This window comes from Gossypium arboreum, chromosome 1 (genome assembly GCF_025698485.1).
Source record: "Gossypium arboreum isolate Shixiya-1 chromosome 1, ASM2569848v2, whole genome shotgun sequence".
In the NCBI taxonomy this organism is placed as follows: domain Eukaryota; kingdom Viridiplantae; phylum Streptophyta; class Magnoliopsida; order Malvales; family Malvaceae; genus Gossypium; species Gossypium arboreum.
The window spans coordinates 120,132,426-120,152,959 of record NC_069070.1 but is presented as its reverse complement, the minus strand read 5'-3'; the positions used below and the strand labels follow the sequence as shown (position 1 = coordinate 120,152,959).

At 33.4% G+C, this 20,534-nt stretch overlaps 1 protein-coding gene across 1 annotated transcript; it reads right to left on the bottom strand.

Annotated features, from left to right (window-relative positions):
• Positions 1 to 926: 926 nt before the first annotated feature.
• LOC108483764 (molybdenum cofactor sulfurase) lies at positions 927 to 13,123 on the bottom strand. Its single transcript, XM_017787337.2, has 22 exons — positions 12,839 to 13,123; positions 12,569 to 12,667; positions 12,019 to 12,077; positions 11,621 to 11,781; positions 11,228 to 11,385; positions 9,754 to 9,880; positions 8,559 to 8,661; positions 8,385 to 8,430; positions 7,714 to 7,752; positions 7,488 to 7,644; positions 6,500 to 6,602; positions 5,972 to 6,088; positions 5,531 to 5,608; positions 5,298 to 5,399; positions 5,006 to 5,105; positions 4,162 to 4,272; positions 3,470 to 3,534; positions 3,000 to 3,151; positions 2,498 to 2,730; positions 1,690 to 1,826; positions 1,464 to 1,574; positions 927 to 1,373 (listed from the first exon to the last, which is right to left on the bottom strand). The coding sequence occupies exons 1-22, from the start codon at positions 12,945 to 12,947 to the stop codon at positions 1,263 to 1,265; spliced, it is 2,478 nt and encodes an 825-aa protein (XP_017642826.1). The 5' UTR covers positions 12,948 to 13,123; the 3' UTR covers positions 927 to 1,262.
• Positions 13,124 to 20,534: the final 7,411 nt, after the last annotated feature.

Here is a 20,534-nt window from a genome sequence, read left to right as displayed (position 1 = left end):
ATTAAATGATATTTTTTTATTTATATTTTCATGTAATTTGAAATTTTTGTTATTTGAGTATATCTTTATGCAATATTGTGTTATCATTTTGTTTAAAGGTTAATGGATGGAGAAGATTCTAAATAAAATGAATTTATGAACAACCATTCAAAAATACAAGAAAACATTGGAATAAAATTAAAGATTTTAAACTTATTTAATGCATGATATATACAACATTGGAACATACAATGTTTAATTGTAGCTTTAGGTAAGACTATTTACCAATTTCAAACAAGATATTAGAGGAGAAATATTCTAGATATAAGTTGAAAACTAAGTCTTAACATATATTCAAGGCTTACGATTTTGAAAAACGAAGGAAGAAGTTGATTTATGAACATAATAGTAATGCTTTTGGATGGGATAACAATGGGAAGATAGCTATTGGGAAGCATATATGAAGGTAATTATATTATCTTGTAGTAAATGTCATATTTATCAATTTATAACAAATATAAGTGAATGTTTTATCATCTTTAGTTTGTTTTTATATTTAAAGATTTTTTTAATGTTTTTGTATTTTAATTTTATTAGTAACAAAATGTTAGCACTTGAAGACGAAATGTCTCCTTTATTTTGATGATATTTTGAACAAGATTAATGAAATTGAAAATAATAATGATGGCATGTACCAAGACTTGGATTCTCCAATTTAAGCGAAATTGATATTTCATGCAATTATTCTTGTGTTTTACTTTTTCAATATTTTAACAATAATATTTATGTTTTACTTGTTGATGCTTAAATTTGCAATCTATTGACCAACGATTGAACTGTTTATTCCTCAAAATGAGTATGTAGGTTTTTCTCATTTCTCATGTTAATACATATATAGTAAATGAACTTTTTTTTTTTTTTTTTTGTAATCAAACGACCAAAGTCCATTTAGGAAGCAATCATGCTCAGAAATGAATATTATTTATATATATAATACACTTTGAACAGCAACGAACTCAAGAGTTGGCTGGAACATTAAGTATTTCAGAAGACTTGCATCAAATAAAGCAACAGCCTTTGTTTCAATATTGTAATCAAGATATCTGTATACCATTCGTCATTTGACATTTATTTCTTTGCTAGGAATGGAATAACAAAAAATTGTTTTCATGCTGTCTGGCCCGTGGTCGTGTTATGTAGGAATGCGTATGCCACTGTATTCGGAGTATGCAATATTCCCTATATGTGCTTCTATTAGGTTCTTGTTTTTGTTTTAACACCTTTTATTCCGAATTTGGATGAACTTCATCTCCTACCTTAAGCCACGAATTTGTATCCAGCCTAGCCTTATTACCAGGATCGTACCTGAGCAATATCCCAAACAAAATCTTCCCCTGAATCAACCGAAACTCGATATCACTCACATTGCAGTTGAAAAGCCGCAAAAAGCTAGAGACATCGATTTAGATTTATGATAAGCTAACCTTTACTCTCCTGTATGATGCTAGAGTTGCCAAAGGTTCATTTGTCTTCTTAACTTGTCCTGTTTGCTGATAAAAATTGATCATCTGGCAACGGTTGCAACCACCTAATGACTGATAAACAAGATCGATGTAAGTTTATATATATTGGATTTTTATAAAAGAAGGAAAAAGGAGAGAATATTAACATGCATTATCGTCTGGATACAATTAAAGGTGGAGAACTTACACTAAAATATGTGTTCCCGATTCTAAGATTTCTCCATCCATCCTCAGCATATGGTTCACCTCCAGATATGACAAGATTGGGCCGAAACCTCATCGGGTTGACGTTAGGTGGGGCACCACAAGAGAGTTTTTGAGTTTCTGAAGACCACAAAATTAGTATGTAGATGTAATGTATCACTTTAAAGAACAGAAAAGAATTAATAAAACTGAAAGGAGAATGCACTAGCATGATGACTTGAACCAAAAGCTCTGATTTAAACTGAAAATTATCCCTTTGTTAATATAGAGATCGGTGCAAGAATCTAAAATGTGATGAATGTGAAAGTTGAACAAAAGTATTATAACATGATTAGAGGAAAAATGAATACAATAAAAGTAACATAAAATACAACGAGCCACATTAGTGTGCCTACTACATATGCGTATATTCATTTATATCTTTTGCTGTAGGATTGCGATGTTTGAATCAATCTAATGGGCTGAAAAATGATATACCATAAATCTTTTTGAAGCAAAAGTCATTTGGAAGTGAAAATGCCATCAAATAATAAAGAGACATAGGAAATTCCAATAGTAGAAGCTGCTGTGTCTTAAGCTGCTATAGACTCACTATTCTTTAAGTACCTGTGTCCGGTACACATTTGGACATGCCAGGGTAGGATTTCCGAACATAGGAAAAGAACTAGAAAAAATTGTGTTGGACAAAATCATACTGAATGGGTGATCTTCACTAAAACCACGAAGAATCTAAACTGAATACCATTTTCAGCTTCTTGCATGATAGTAAACGAGTTCAGTGAGAAACATACTTGAGCATAGTCTGTTGTTGAGGTCGGACACACTCTCCTCGGAAATCAGTAGGAACTGAGCTTCATTTGCAAAATTCACCTTACTGTTCACATCTCTGCACATACCCATACTTCTGTTTTTGTTCAAAGAGAAGCAATACTCGGACTGGCAACACCGCACTAAAGTACAAGGTTGACCAACAGCATCACTGAACCATTGGTTGATTTCATTTTCATAACATTGGACTTCATATCTGATATTCAAGAAATAACAATTAAGTTGCAACATTCGAAATAATAATATCAAAATATAGGAAATCGGCCTATCCATGGTCTAACCCATGTGACACCTCTACAGCCCACCATTCTCCATAAATATTTAACCAACAAGTACTTTAATATAAAATTTTTAACTGTAAGAACTTTTGAAGCTCGAAAAATAAATGCAAATCACATTCCAACATATTAAATAACATTACATAATAAACTAGTAAAAATGAAGATTGGTATTATTATATCACACCTTTGGCTCTGCAAATAAAACTCTTCTTTCCCAGGAAGATATGAATTGGAGTCTAGTTTGATCTGCAATTTCCTTTTGCAACGGGGTGACTCTACAGATAATATCTGCTGATTGAGGTTAATGAAGGTTTTAATGAGGAACATTTCAGGAACCTACAAAACAAAACAGGATAAAAATAATTTATCTTAAAAAATCATTTGGGAAAAAATTTTCCGTCCAAAAATAAATATTCACATGCATTAAGATTTTTTTCAGCAAAATTATCAAAGAAATAAAAAAGATATAATTTTTTTAAGGGAAAATAACAAATAGAATTGCTAAGAAGAATATCATCTAAGCAGGCTGTGAGCCACCATATTTTTCATTGCATAAAATGCAAAATATTAACCAATAACTAGGATAAAAAAAATATAAAATACAAAAACAGCATGCAAAGGTACAGGACTCTTCTAAGCAAAGAAACTATTAACCTTCTTTTGTGTAAGAATTTCACCAGTCAAGCTTTTAAGAAGCCATTCTCGATCATACTGCAAACCTGCATTGACAGGTAATATAGTGAACAGACCTTTTAGATCTATATCATAGACAGAGAAAGAAATCAGCAAGCAAAGATCTTCCATGCATGTGTGCATAAAAAAGAACAATGAGGGATCCGACATTAGAATCTTAAACAGAAAAGCATTGTTTATTTTTCATTCAAAGCATGCACATGCTTGGGTGAGATGCGAGACCTCAAACTATGGCTAGCATATAGAGATGGAACTAGCTTCAGTTTTAGGTTAAGGTATCATATATTTATCCCTTTGCTCAGCAATGCCTGGTTCCTACTTAAATCTATTGCTAATAGGAATCAGTAGGCCTCAACTGAACTAAAACAAGACCATAGTATACCATTATCATGACAATGTAGAAATTTGTGTAAAAATTATGATGGAAGAGATCATGAAGATGCAGTGTTTTATCATATACTTTGGCTGATATAAAGATAGTGTTCTCACCGTGGGAAATAACATACAAACATCAAAAACCATCAACTTGGTTATAAAAAGTTCAGTTTGAGCTTTTGGTAGATTAATGGAAGGACAATGAACATATGGTGTCGGTTTAACCATAAACCATAAAACAAGCCTATGTCCTAACCATAAAGATAACAAGAGGTTACCTGTATCACTCAGAGGCCAACTATTCACACTGAACCCTGCGCATGATTTTATTGGATAGATGGTTATAGACTTAAGGTGGCAAGCAGAACTTGATAGTCGATCTTCAAAGCCTGTAATTCAGAAACAACAAAATGTTAGCCGAAAATGCAGAAAAGCCAGTAGCAGAATATGGACGTAAATTGTCATTTTCATAATCATGGGACTCCATGCCACATGATTAGAAGAAACTTCGATGCCATTTGCAACATAGAAACAAAAGCCCCCCTCTTCTTTTTCCCCTTGAAATAAAAGGAAAAGAAAACCAAAGTGATGCACCATGCTAACTTAACTAAGGATCAAAAGTGTACAGCTATCACAGTACCAAATAAGAGAAATTTATGAAGAATCTACATAGAAAATCAGAATCCATCTAAAATAGAACTATATAATAGACAAGCACAATGTGAGGTTTTTTGGAGCATCTACCATTGGCAAAAGTTTAAATAATACAAGATTATTTCAAATTTTCAAATTCCTGTGGTCTATAACAGTCTAAAAGAACTCATATATCTACGTTATTTGGAGATTACTGCCTAGTGTTTGTATAGACTTTAGATTTTCCCCACACGTCTCTATTCATGCATTCTTTTTTCTTCCACTCTTCTTTCAGTTAGCTCATTTCTGTTTATTATAATATAGATATTCATTACACTTAAATTGAACTTATAGCTGTGATTATTATTAGTCTAATAACATTAGTTCACAGTGGAAATAATTTGGGAATGGAGCAAAAGAGAGTTTGCAAATCTAATATATACTTTTCATTTCATTGGAGATATAACATGAACCAAAACATTAAATAACCTTCAGTTGGACATGGAATTGACTTTGATCTGAGCAAGTACCGTTTCTCAAACTCACTTGGCATGGATATGAAGGAACTTCTTATAAAATCAATAAATTTCTGTAAATTGGGAGGAAAAAGGCAACTGTTAGTAAATACAATCAAACAGAATGTCAGAAGTTATCATCTATGGCAACATTGAAAATGAACAGTCCCCAAAGCTGATGCATCAATATAATAAAGAAAAGGTCACCTATTTTTTCTAGAATAGAAATAAAGGGCAGAAAGCAAAGGTAGCAAAAGAATAACTACCTTAGCATCTTCATAAGTTGACATGTAACCAAAAGATACTCTAACCGCTCCAGTTGGTTTTCCATTTATTACATCATTGTCATCCCAGCAAACATGCCCAGCCTGAACTCAAAGCAAGGCTTATTTTACTTTCAATAAACAAAGTCCATATACTTCAACCACAAAAGTATAGTAAAAAGATCATGAACCAACCATAGTAAAAAGATCATGAACCAACCAAAAGAAAGGTATACCTCTAAGTTAGAAAGAAGATCTGAGTGAGATAAGCCAAGATATTTTGCACAAGCACCAGGATTGCAAAAGCATCCTGTCTACAACAAAACAGCAAGGGAAAGACAAATGAATTATTGTCACTAAATAAGACACATGCAGTCAATTATTTCTTTAATCTTCCCCTAGATCAATAATTGCCAGTTTCCTAGAACATTGTTCAAGCAAGCCTCAGTTAAAGTGATACGGTAAAAGTCACCTCATGTTATTACGAAGCATTTTGTGGTTATGAACAACATATAAAGATGTTGGCATACTTCTCTTGCCCAACTACTTAAGATCTGAGTATTTAAGAGCCAGGGAGAAAAACACAAAGGCACTTAGCAAGCAATCACTAAACCAGAACATAAATCACTGTTTGTTTATATCATTATGGTTTCTCTACAAATTGTATCAGTGTTTACCCGTAACTGAATTCCATATAAGGATGCCAATTTTTCCACCTCCCAATGCCCAAACCAAGAGCCATCTGGCCTTTTCAGGTTAAACGAGACAATAGAGCCACAGTCATGCCTAGAAACCTATGGGAAGAGTTGCAAACCATTTAGAACTGGTTAATAATTCCAGAAAAATAAATGCTAGCAAAGAATGGAAAGCACTATTGAAGCAACTAATAGCCTCAAGCTTCAAACATCCAAACAGACCAGACTGCAAAATTATAAACAAAAAAATTGTATCGGCATGCCACACGCAAAGTAACATGCATTGCTCAACCTGAAAGAACTGTGCATATGACATGTATCAAGTAGGAATATTGAAATGCCTCTAATAAAATGTATCTTAAACTGAAACCAAGAATAAAGGAACATAAGAAGATTCCCATCTTTTTCCTTTTTCCATTTTGAGTATATCTGAAGTTGTCATAACATGCTACAATTAATGCTTATTTGGGCACATATAGTCTATCTACTTCTTTAAGTCATGTGACCAACCTTCAGAGGACAATTGCCATAAAGAGTGCAGACACTTTCTCCATTTTCATGTCGCAAAGCTAAGAGCTTCCTCTTCAAAAACTTGGTAAGTGACATAGTATGCCTGAAAGAGAACAGTGTAAGACCGGGGGGGTGGGGGGGGCAGAGGCCAATATGCTAACAGGAGGCATCCCTGTAAATTACTTTAACATGCCATGTGAAAACAAAACAGTAATATAACATAATGTCAGAACAGAGGAAAACATTTGGCAAAGACAGATTTATATAACCCTCTCCGAAGGAAACATTATTTACAATTTCACATTGATAGTTTGATACTGATCAGAAAATGTCAGAAGTTCATTGTCAATAAAACCCAAAGCAAAGAAGAATTATACTCCTGCACATTCTACAGGAACCGTAGTGCAAAACCAATGCGGAAAAGCATGATTCATAATATTTAGCTGGCCCGTTCTTGACATTTTTGGGCATCTAGGCAAAACAACAAAATGGGGTTTTAGAATCCTTAAAAGTTGGTTAAAAAAATTTTTGGGCCCTTAAAAGCTAAAATTTTTTTTGGGCCCCTTAGAAACTGGAAAACAATATTTTGGATCCCTTTCAGCCTTGAGCCTTGGGCGGCCGCACCTCTAGACGACCCCCAGGGCCAGGCCTGATATTTAGTTATAGAAGCAAACATGCCAACTTCGGCATTCTATACTTGAAAAGAATCTTGAGTTATTTGCCAGATGAAACTTGAGAGAGTAATCAAACAATGACCATCATTGGCCAAAAAGAAATCGAAGTCAGGAAATACTTATAAATAACCATGCATGGGAAACAGAAACACAATATACATGAAAAATAGTCATGAAAGAATAAAGAGGAAAACGTTCTATAATGTGAACGTTCAGAATGATGTAAGATATATATAATGACAATAAACTTAAAGCTTGATAATCCTAATAGAACTTTGCACTTTTCAGAGATGAAGAAATCAATTTTCGCATACCAGCACATTGCAGATGTAGTGAGGGTATTGAATATCTTAAATCCATGACGAATAGATGCTATGCTAAGAAATGAAATGGTGCCATCCTCGAACTGCTCCTCAACAGCTTCTCTTCTTCTAACAAAGTCAATGTCAGCAATTGAAGCAGCAACAGTGCCTGTAAAACTTATAGTTAACAAAACAACTACATTAAATATATCCATCAATAAGACTTCTAAGTACAAACCTCCACTGAAATAGGTCTTCTTCAATAACTTAGCAGCATCTAAAAGAAAAAGAAAAGGAAAAAAGGATATTAGAAAACCATAATGAAAAGGACTCCCTGTTCTTAAACTTTGTTTTACTTAATCAGGACTTGTCTAGAGGTTACTTAAAGAAAGAGAAACATAAATCAACCAATAAATGAATGGCAAAACCCATTATTCAATGGGAATGAAAAAAACTCATTATATCTATTTCTTTCACAACTCATCAAATGTTTCTGTTTCCAGAAATTTCTACCTAGATCCAATTTGAAAATCAAACTGCTATTGTCAGGGGTGATCCATATTGTCAGAAACAGTAAAATCAGCCGTAATTGAATGGGCAACAAAGGCAATGTCAACCAATCTAGATCTTTTATGGCAGAAAGACTCACTCTTTTGAAAAAAACAGAAAACAAGAAAGAAGAGGGAAGTCCAAACTCCATTGTTACAATCAAAGAAATAAAAGGGTAAATGAATGATGCTTAACAGAAAAAGATTCCTTCTTCATTACAGCAAACCAATTAGACACATGCACATGCAAAAATATCCGATAGCATCTATCTTACTATTGTGTAGTGTGTACAAAAAACTCCTAACACCACCATCAGGGTGTAACTTCAGAGACCAGTAATCTACAAACTCAGCTACTTACCATTTCGAATTATGAGAGCACCAAGTCCAGTTGGATAGCCAAACAACTTCAAGACAATGCAATGGCAAAACAACATTATGTAAGATTAGGTTCTTCTGGTTTGCTCCCTTTTCAGGATAAAAAAGGAGTTAATATTTACCCACCAAAAAGTTTAGAATGGTCTTATACATTTACCTTATAAAAAGAGATTACAACAAAATCTGCAGGATAAAGTGACAAATCGGGAGGTTGTGCTGCAAAGCCCTTTGCAGCATCGATTAAGACCATCCAATGTCCCCTAATTATAAACAGTGGCCAAATATATGTGACGGGAATAGACAGAACCAATTCTTAAAAAGCTAATGTCTAATAGGTTACATACAAAAAGCACATTTTCAAAGAAACACGAGCACATTTAAAAATAATGACTTCAAGTATCAACATAGATTATGAGTGTTTAGTTATATTTTTAAGCGTTACATTAAATAAACTTCTAGGTCTATAACTTTTCTACCAAATCGGAGAAATTATTAGGTTTCTTATGTTAAACATAGGTTTTATGCAGCTTTCCCTTTTGCATGATTAGCAATATATTATGCACCACATGATCAAAGTAGGACTAAATCTTAGAAACTTATAAGGCAGAAAGAGCTTCAGGGCTGTGCTAAGCTATCACTATTAAACTTCCTCATGCCTGTAATGCCTTTTATAAACAAATATAAACATGTTGGTACCATCTTCGGTCTTTGTTCCAGCAAGCCACTGTTACTTTAAGTAGTCCAACACCTTTTGGGGAGAAAATTTTGAAGACAAGATAATTTAGTGCTTTTCAGTTTTATTTTGATATCTGCTTCTTCGAAATTTCTAGACATTAAGAGCAAAGAGTAAAGTAAAATCATATTTGACTACAACATAACATATTTACACATAATATGCAGCTTCCTTGCCATAGAAAATAAGCCTATTTCAGCTACGGCTACTACTCTTAACATAAATTTTCCTTAATTACTATTTTTAGTTGAAAATGAAAATGATTAGATTACACACAGACCTCTAAGATGGGAAAATATTGCTATCCTAGTTGATCAAGCATGATTTTTTAGTTAAATTAACAAAACCTACTTAATGAGAAAGAAAAGAACTTATGGGGAAAATATCATATTAAAACTGAATTAAATGAGCAAGATAATCTCAGTTATCACAGACTCCTTTGTAAATCTGATTCCTTCATCTTTTCCCCATTTTGGTTAACCTGAACTGTTTATTACATTATGGTTTATGTGTTCAGAACAGAAACTGCATAGAAGTTGCCCTTTTCAGATCAGGCTACTGTTATTAGTGGTAAAAAGCAGACAAACATATTTAGAAACACAGTATGAAAGCTACATACTTTGAATATGGAGAGCCTTCCAAAATTTTTTCTGCATTTTGCTTAACATTATTCACCAAATCAAGGCTAAATCTCATTCCAGAGAAATTGCACTCTGAGGGGAAGGCAAATAAATTGTAAGCATCACCTGCAACAATAAGAAAAAGATATGACGCTAAAAAGTGGCAATGACAAAAACAAGGATATGCTTTTCATCTTCTTACGTTATTATTTCAAGAAAAAAGTTATTATGGTTTTTCAAAAACAGCATTTCCATTTTCTTTACTCGTGCATCCGATAAGATAAACCTCTTATGTTTTGTATTTACTAGTAGACCTCTAATTGTTGAGCAAAAAATACCGATAAGAAAGAAATACTGAAATCCTTTTAGAAGTCTTCCATGTTATCATTTTTCACTCATTATATATATTAGTTAAATTGGCATTAGTGATCTATATGCGAGAAAAAGAATTCCAGCATGCAGTTGACATTAATAACAGCCAAAATTATCTTCACAAGAAGCTCAATATATGGTACCAAACAGAAATCCAACATTTTGAAATAAAGTTACATGTACGAAAGGACAAATTTTGAACTGAATTAAATCTCCAATATGACAATATCCTAGAATTGACTATGGATTAAAGATGTTTTATGGAAATTTCGCTAATTAGACCAAAATAACAACGCCAGAACAATAGAAGAGTTAAGTTAAAGCCAGAAAACAGAAAAGGATAGGTTTCTACAAGAACTTACATGGTTTAGCATGGATGAGAGTAGCAGGGTTTGCAAATTAACAAATAGATGGATGCAGTAAGGAAATCCTAGAGATGACTTCTATCAGTCTGACCTAGACAAAATTCAAGTTTTATCCATAAACTAAGGCAGAAGATACAGAGCCATGCTTCCTGAACTCTTATCCATTGAATCCTTTTAATAAAGCTTATTTATAAATGCACTAACCAAGGGTTCATATCTTGGGATAAGGCTCCCCTACATTACTTTTCTATCTATTACTTTCCAGCACATCTATCACCACCATTCATATGCATAGGATCCAAACGTGACACATACCTATGAACAGTGATTAATGTGTATTGGAAAGTTACAGACAAAGAATCAATTAAGGAGCACCCGACCCCTGCTGAGAGTTACTAACAAACAAAAGGTAATAAACTTCCTAATATAAAATAGTACACAATCAACCCACCAAAATGTAAAGGAGATTTCAATTAAGCTATCTAAGAAAATCAGATCCTATTGCCAAAATGACCCTGACCATGATGATATGTGCAGCCACACATAATATCCATGCATCTGCATAAAGTTCCATAGTCAAGAACTTTTATCTAATGGCTTCTTTCAGCTAGATATCAGGAATAGATCCACCAAAGGAGACCCAAATTAATATGTAAATATTAGTTATTTCACCCTGAATCATTTCTCTAACAGGTATCAGTAGTACATTAAGTTAACATATTTTTCCAAATGTTACCTGTAAGCTCCCCTTCCAAAACTTTTGCTTCATTTCTTATCTGCACTGGATGCTGTAACACCTTAAATGAAGTCAGAGAGCTTCTAGATGCTCCACCCTGATCCACAGCCTCATTTATATCAACTGCAAAGGCTGCAGCTCCTTGATTGAGAGCATATCTAATAAATTATTAAGTACACACAAAGTTATAGATTCAAGAATATTAAGAGAAGGAACAAAAATGCTGATCCTTTTCTGTCATATAATACACAAAACAAAACATACTATAAGTAATATCACTGTGGATATAAGATGATCTTAGAACAGAAGAAAGAAAACACACATACACACAAAACATGACTGCACTGGCCAGAATTTATGATAGTACTCCCAAAACTAGAAGTGGCAGGATACTCTCTAAGACCAAGTACGCTATTATGATTTTCCATTGTGTACATAAAGGTGCTCTTACAGCTCCAGGGAAAGTTCTCCCCTATGAGTTTCAATGCAGCTGTTGCCCCAGAAGTGAATATACATTTATAATCCTTTTGAGAAGCATTGCAGTAATCGAGGACCTATATAGCAAGAAAAATATACAAAAATAAAAGATAATTATTCTGATACCACAGATTAAAAAAAATGATAATTTATTTCAAATTGAACTAGAGCACAATTACCAATACCTATAAACTATTTATGACTTCATAGACCAAATAAAACCAGGCCATTTGAAATGTAGAAACTTTAAAACAAATTTAAGCAAAGAAATAAGAAGAACAACAGAAAACAAAGTAAAGTAACATTCGTGGTACCTGTCTGCGTGCTTCCCTTACAATGTCACTAGTGGCTGAACTAGAATCACTTTGGCTATCTTATAGAAGTAGTCAAGAAGAACATAAGACATAGTTCTATATAAGACCTATTATTTCTAAGCACGAATAAGACAATAAAATTATGACCCAAACTGAAACAAGAGTAGGACCTCCAGCTTTTCAGCCAAAAAACACATCAATAATCTGAGTTACTGCAATGTCACAATCAAAACAAACCAAAACCAGTACCAGTACCAGATATTCCTAAAGGGCTTGTAATTCCAAATCCAGGTAAGATAATACTTCTCAAAACAGATTAACTGAACCAATTTCTAGCTTTTCCCTCCAAAAATACAAAGCAGGATAAAAGTCAAAACCAAACTAATGCAGTGCTGATCTTGCTAAAGGGATTTTACTCAGTGCTTTAAAGAACTTATAATCATTTATAAGATTAACATACAATAGGGAAGATATTAGTCAATACGAATAGTTGGAATTTAGTCGAATTTCAGAGAAAAAAACAATACTAGCTTTTGAGTTAAAAGGATACGAGGATTTCCATAAACAGTAGTCGTAAGATCTTTAAAGATAGCTTCCATCTGCAACTCGGAGTAAAGGGTTGCTCCAGCATGATCCAAATACACAGTATCTACAGTACCCAAAGCTCAAAAATAGCTAATCAAAGTACCCAAACCCAAAGCATCAAACAAAAACTCGAAATTCCAATTCTTCTTCTGAAATTTCAATTATTTCTTACTTGAAACAATAAAAGGAATATGAAATATCAATAAAAAAATTGAATAAAGAAAAAAAAATTGACCTTCTAATCGCTTGAACTCGGTGGAACGAATTTCGTCGATGGACTTAGGGGCGTTGGGGTAGCCGTAAAAGTCACCGAATTCCTTGAGAAACTCTTCCTTGCCGTCCATTTGCAGAGAACTTTCAGGGTTGGGATATGGTGATAAAAACACTAATGTTGACCAGCAGATAGATTGGAATGAGCTAAGGGGTACCTGTCCTCTAGCTTCTTCCCGAGGAACTAGTTCGGGACGAGTCAGAATTCAGAAACGTTTGAGAATTCAGACACGTTGTCTCCATAATTCTATTGGGTAAATTTTAACAAAGATCACTCATATATTAGTAAGTTTACATTTTGGTAACTCAGTTTAAAAATATTGCAAATTGATCATTGAATTGTTCGTTGGTTACAAGTTAATCACTGCCCATTAAGTGCTAATAGACATCAAAGTTTGGGACAGGTAAATTTACAATTTGGCCACTCAAATCAAAAAGTTAAGGTTGGTAACTGAATTATTAATAAGTTTACAAATTTACACTTTGGTCACTAATTTTATGCATTATCACTCCTTAACCCAATAATCTAAACAACATCAATTACAACTCCTAAGCGCAATCAAAGCAAACAAAAATATAAATAAAAAAGAGGAAGAAATTCTCATATTTCAATGAGCTCTAAATAGTACCTATGAAAGCAAAGGGATAGAATAAAATTAGAGAAAAGATAATCAAAATATGTTTAAAAAAAAGAGACTCAAATGTACTAGATTCAATAAGAAGTTAATCAGAGAGTTTCAATCGATGGAGGCTCAATTCAAAAGGTCAAAGAGAAGATTTCATTGAGAAAATGAGCATATCAGAATTAGGTGACCAATCATCAACAATGGATCAAGATCGCAAAGTATCTCCATTAGGGTTTTAGGTTTAAATTAGTAGAGCTTTAGACCATTTCAAGGAAAATCAAACCATAATGTTGAAATAGGAGGGAAAAAGCGCTAGCTTAGTGTTATTCTTTGTAAAAGGAGGAAGTCAAATGGTACCAAGATTACTAGAATACAACTGTGAATGAGGTAATTAAAACCTTGAAACTTTTGTATAGCTCAGTGACCAAACTTGTAACATTTTTTTTTTTTGAAATAGTCGAGTGAACTTGAGTGTAGTTTACCCTATGATAAATTGTGAACTAATGATCATTGTAATAGGCCCATTTTGCCCGGCCCGTTATAAACCAAAATTAAAAACCATGAACCAAAATAAACAGTCCATTTTTACAATGGCCCAACAGGCCCAAAAACCTAAAACTTATTACCCAATTTTGCAAACCCTAAGCCCAGCCCGAAAACTTAACATTTTCGGAGGAACCCTAGGGTTCCCCTCTCCAGCGCCGCAGCTCCCCCACGTGCCTCGAGCGCACCGTCCGCGCCAGGTCCCGAGGCCTGACCACCTCTGCTCGGCCTTGTACCAGCCCCGTCTCATCGCCTTCGCTATCACCTGCAAACAAGCAAGAAAAGAGGACAGACAAGGAGCAGAATACAAAAGTAAAAGGCAACAACAAAAACAGGAGATTTGACTTTTCTTCATATTGTAATTGGCTATAAAGCCGAAATGAAATCAGTTTGTAGAGGGTGGGGGGTTCATTTTTTAAAAAATTTTGCATTACACATATATCTTCAGAGAAATCGAAAGCAAAAAAAAATCTAAAAAGGTGTTTGTTCTTATTTTTTTATCTTTTTATTTTCGATTTTTCTATTTGTTTTTATTTTATTTATTTTGCAAATTATTTTTTAATAAAAAAGGGGCTTGAAATAAAAAAAAAGGGGCAAGGAAACTTACTTGGAGCCTCCGGTGGTCGCGACGTCGGTGACCCTTTCCCCATCGCCGGCATCGGGCCCAAAAGGGAGCCGAGAGTCTCCTCCCTTCAGCATCTCCGTGTTTCGGTGGTGTGGCCTTCAAGGGGTGTTCAAAACAGGGCTAAATACGCCCCTTTGCGTGACGCCGGCCACCGGTCACGGTGTTGTTGTGACGACGGCGGGGATGGGTTTCTTTTGAAACCCTAGCAAAAGATTGGAGAGAATCCTATAAGTTTTTTGAAAGAAATAAAGAGAAAATGCCGTTTTTTATTATTTTTTTTAATATTTATATAAGAAGCAAACGGCGCCGCTTTTGGGGTTGAGAGCCCAGTTGCCATGTAGCACCCCAAACCCGGCCCAGAAGTTATGGCCGGATCCGGCATGCCACATCAAAAACGTAAAAAAAAAAATTCCATTCTAAGTCTAGAAAATCGTACTTGATGTTCAAAAGATTAATTCATTAAGGGTTAAAGTGAATGGAAGCTGTGCACCAGGTAGGAAACCGGAAAAGAGGTGGTGAGTCCATCGGATCGCTTAAGTACCAAGCTCCTTCGGATCCAATCCTAGACATGCATACCGCCATTGCCACACCTTAATGTCATGGATATTTCTAGGAAAACCGATTTGATTAAGTCATTTTAGGAAAAGTGATTAATTTTGGAAAAATACTTTCATTGCGGAAGCTTTGCTTGTTGTCGTGTTATTTTGAAATCAACTGTTGTTTTTGAAAACGCGCCTAAAGCTATCCAGTTTCAACAGATTAAATATAAGTATTACCTATCTTAGTAATACATATTAAAACCATCAAAAATAATTAAGCGGCCTTATTACATTTAAAAGCCCAAAACTTCAAATGTAAATAAAAGGATGTCCATTCACGAAGAAAATCAAACTTTCGAGCGGGTGGCCACTCAATTCCTCACAACTCCAAGCCCACTATGGTTGGGAATTTCTGCGTGGATGAAAATAAAAGGGTGAGTTTGGGGAAACTCGGTGTGTAAGGAAAACCCATTCAAAGCCCAAGTTAGCTCAAGCCTATTGGGCCTAAGCCCATTCAGTAATATGTGGTACTGGGCGAGCCCTTTCAGATTACAATAAACCGGGCCTTAGCCCTTATTCGAGATAACAGTATGACCCATAGACCCATTTCAAAATACATGCAACATCAATAAACATATGCAAGCCCATTTGGGAGACTGCTCAACCCACCAACCACTACACTCCACCCGCACCAGCCATACACTCCATGTGGGATAGCTCAACCCACCCACCTAACACTCCACGATTGCTTGCATTCTTTGCTCGATTATCAATAAATTGAGGCAAAGCCTCCAAGATGCGTGGACAAGCCACTTTCAGTACTTCCTCCGTCAATATCCCAGTCCATGCATCGAGATAATAACAACATGGCATGCAGTAAATAACAACGATCAAACATGCATTTAGGTCAATTTAACCCTAGGGGTATTTGGTAATTTATCTATTAGGGTAAAGCGTAAATTTTCCACTTTTAAAGGTATTTCAGTAATTTATCTATTTTAGGGTTTTTCATGCATATTCCTACTTTTCACGTACTAACAGAATCACGCATCGAGGGTTCTTACCGAATTGGGCCGTTGGCCCATCATTCCAATTTTGGCCCATTAAGCCCAAAAATATTGAGGGCACGTAAATCATGCACTTTGCGGTCAAACATTGCAGCTTACCAAAAACATTAATCGATTTATCTCACAGGCATTTGCACACTCAAATCTACAAAATACCGATTTTCGGCATTTTGGCTTTTAAACTTTTGCCGATCTAGACTAAGAAAGAGGGTGTTAGTTACACACATTTATGACGATATCTTGTGAGATCCACACACGAACCGCCTACAATTGGATTACTAACACGTTAATCTAACTATTCAAATACAAACTACGTATTAACCCCTTACAATATTCGGCCAACCACACCTACAGATCATAGTAAGCTTATAAGAAATCAATAAGCAACTCATTAACAAATTTTTGTCAATGTTTACCACATAATCATAATTTCACTGCAAGCTGTCTTCCTGAGCAACAGTCACTAAATTATTTATAACTGGAGCTACGAAACTCCAAATCAAGTATCGTTAATTTTCCCTGAAAATAGACTCATATATCTTCTATCCATAAAATTTTCAGAATTTTTGGTTTAGCCAATCAATACCAGAATTTTCTCAAAGTTTCCCATGTTTCACTGTTTGACTAATCTGACCACTCTTCATTACGAATCAAATTTCTCATTGTACAGAATTCAAAATATGTTCTAGTTTATTTCATTTGAAACTATACTCATTAAGCTTTAATTACATAATTTATACAGCTTCTAATTCATCTCCCACAATTTATGGTGATTTTCCAAAGTCACGTTACTGCTGCTGTCCCAAGCAGATTTATTACCAAATCACTCTTTCATACACCTATCTTGCATGCATGTTATTTAAACATGTATATCACCAATCAATCATCACATATCTATGATTTTTACTTAAGCATAATCTCCATTTCATCATTTTAAAGCACAACATGTTAGCCGATTTTTCCCTTTAGCATCTAAGGCACATGCATGCTCATTTGTTTGGCTCAACTGCACCTATCTTCCATTTTTCATCAAAAGAACATCAAACAACAACCATTTCCTTCATTTTAATTCATGACTAAATGCTCACAACACAACTAAAAATCAAAATATGCTTCAAGAGTTAAGATAGAATCAAGAAGAACTCATGAACATCAAGATAGAAGCAAACTACCATGAACTTACCTTCAATTTTCTTCCCCAAGTGACCGAACATTTAAGAGCTTTCTTCTCTCCTTTCTCTTCTCTAACTTTAGGCTAGGATGAACAAAGATGGACAAAACTTTGTTCTTTTCACCCCTTTTTCTTTTAATAAAACTTCATATTTCATCCATTTAATTCTTTAATACAAAAGACATGAATTTCTTATCATGAAACATTTACCTAACCCATTATCATGAAACATTTACCTAACCCATTATCATGGAATATTTACCTAATCCATTATCATGGAATATTTACCTAACCCATTATCAATTTGTATCAATTTGTACCATAAATTATGGATATCAAGTACTCATATTGTCTACAACAACATGATGGCTAGCCACTTCATGTAAAATGGGAGGTTTGTCATGCAAATCCTCCTATTTTGCACTCCTATTTATTTGGCCACTTCAATTTAGCCTATAGCATTTTCAAACATTTTCACATAGGTCCTATTTCATAATTTCACCCCCTTTTTCTTATGGAACAAAAATTAACTAAAATTGCCGGGTTCTATCTTAAGCTTAGGCTTTTTAGAGGCCCACTAACATAATTAAACCTATGCCAACATTCACAGGATTCTCGAAAATTGGGGCGTTACATGCCAAAATGATGCCGTATAGGGCTCCGACCCAAGACCCGACCCAAAACCAAAGGGGACCCGTGCGTTTTAGATTTGTGGTCTATTTGCGCGAGAGGTCCCCCTATTTTTGCAGCGCGTTGCGATCTGCCTCTTTTACTTACTCTTTTATTTTTATAAATTGGCCCTCTAAATTTTCCGCGCATTTCAATTAAATCCTTGACTCACTGGCTTTTTAAAAAACTGACGCGTGTCTTGGAGAGGGGGTTAATTTTTTTTTAGTCCCCGTATGATTTTACGCGTTTGATTTTAATCCTTTGCTTTATTTTATCTGTTTAATTAGTTTATTTTATTATGTTTTTTACTTTTAATTTCGTTCTTATTCTGGTTTAGTCCTGAATTCAGTTGATTTTAAGTCATTGCTGCAAATTTTCCATTTATTTATCTATTTTAAGATTTCTTATACATTAAACTATTTTATATATAGTGTCTATTTTAAACTTTTATATGTTATTTAGTTTATACTATTTTATGTGTTAACTATCTAAATTTTTTATATTATTTATTTAAAAATATTTTATTGTTATTTATCTTAAGATTGCTTATATCATTTATATCATTTATATAATATTCTTTATTTTAAATTTCTTAATATTTATTTCAAATTTCTTTATATATTATTTTAAACTATTTTACCTATTATTTATTTTAAACTTTTACATATTATATTATAGATTTATATGCATTACGTAGCTTAAACTATTTTATATATTATTCACTTTAAATTTTATATAATATCCATTTTAAAATGTTTTTAATACATGTCATTTTGAATTATTATATACATTAATTACTTCACATTGCTTTTTATTTTAAACCCTTTTTATATATTATTTTTGAATCGTTTATTATTGTATATAATGTTTATTCTTAAACTTCTTTTGTACATGAATTATTTATTTTTTAAGCTTTTATATGTAGTTTATCTTAAACTCTTTATGCATTGTTTATTTTATTTATATTAAACTTTTATTCTATACATATTATTTATTTTAAGTTCCTTTTCACATATTATTTATTTTAGACTTTTGTACACTATTTAATCCAAACTCCCTCTTTCATAACATCTATTTTAATAATCATTCATGTATATATTGTTTTATTATATATTGGTTTGTTACTCTCATGTATATTGTTTATTCTTTAATTTTATTATATCTTCATTATATATTGTTTACATGGATTTTTCATCGTCGACGTATATTATCACCCTTGAATAGATAGGTTTTGTTTTCAAGATATTTTCGCATGATATTTGCTCCAAATTTCTTCTTTCACAATATTTATTTTAGTATTCATTTACGTATTTTTAGTTTTATTTTTATATATGTAAATCACTTCAAACCCTAGCATGCATCATCCATTTGTAAACGTTTTCATATAACCTTTAATTTACTTTGTATTGGTGTTTAATTTCCACATTGATTTGTAGATTATATTATATTGTTGCATATTATTTATTCATTCTTTTTGTACTATTATATCAATTGTTATTCTTCCATGTTTAGAAGTTTGGCTATATTTTGTGGATTACTTATTGTTTGGTTAATTGATTTCTTTAGGTCATATTATCCTTATTCACCAAGTTTTTGTACTTTATGTGTACATGTTATCCCATGTTTATTATTCATTTTTTGATACAAACGTTGCTTCGTAATTTCTAACTTTTTACATTAATTATTTCATTTTATTTCAAGTCAAATTAATGTATTTTGGGTCGACTTTATAAAACGAAGGCGAAGTTTGATGTTTAGCAATTCGAGGGTTCGTGCCCTAATGTGTTGGGTTTCAATCTTTCGTTTGTTTAAATAATCAAATTTCCCCTTTTAAATTTCGTCCATGTTTTCTAAACTTCAAATAAGGCAATATTTTGTGATTTAGGAAATTCGAGAAATCGTGCCCTAACTTACAGGGTTTCTGTTTTCTCGTTAAACCTAAATGGCCAAAATATCCTTTTAAGTTCCAAAACACATGAATTTTCAATTAAAAACTTGTGCACGGGAGTTTAAGGTATCATGTCCTAACTTACGGGATGTGATACCCCGATATCTCGAGACGAGGAAATCTTTAGCAATCATTTTGATCTAATTCAAGCATTTTTAAAATCGACATTAATAAAAGAGATAGCATTTTAAATCCGTTCCCAGTTTTCAACTATTCGATTTTAAGACACTAACTAATCAATTTGGTACCAATTTTGGGCGTGACGAGGGTACTAATCCTTCTTCGCACGTAACTGACTCCCAAACCCATTCTCTCGAGTTTCGTAGACCAAAAACACCGTTTTAATAGACTAAAACGTTTATTAAAGCAAAAGTGATCCGATAACACCTAATAAAGATCGGTGGCTACTCTCGTTTTAATTTTCATTTTCAAAACAAAGTCGATACCTGTTTTTTCAAAAAATGGTTTCGACA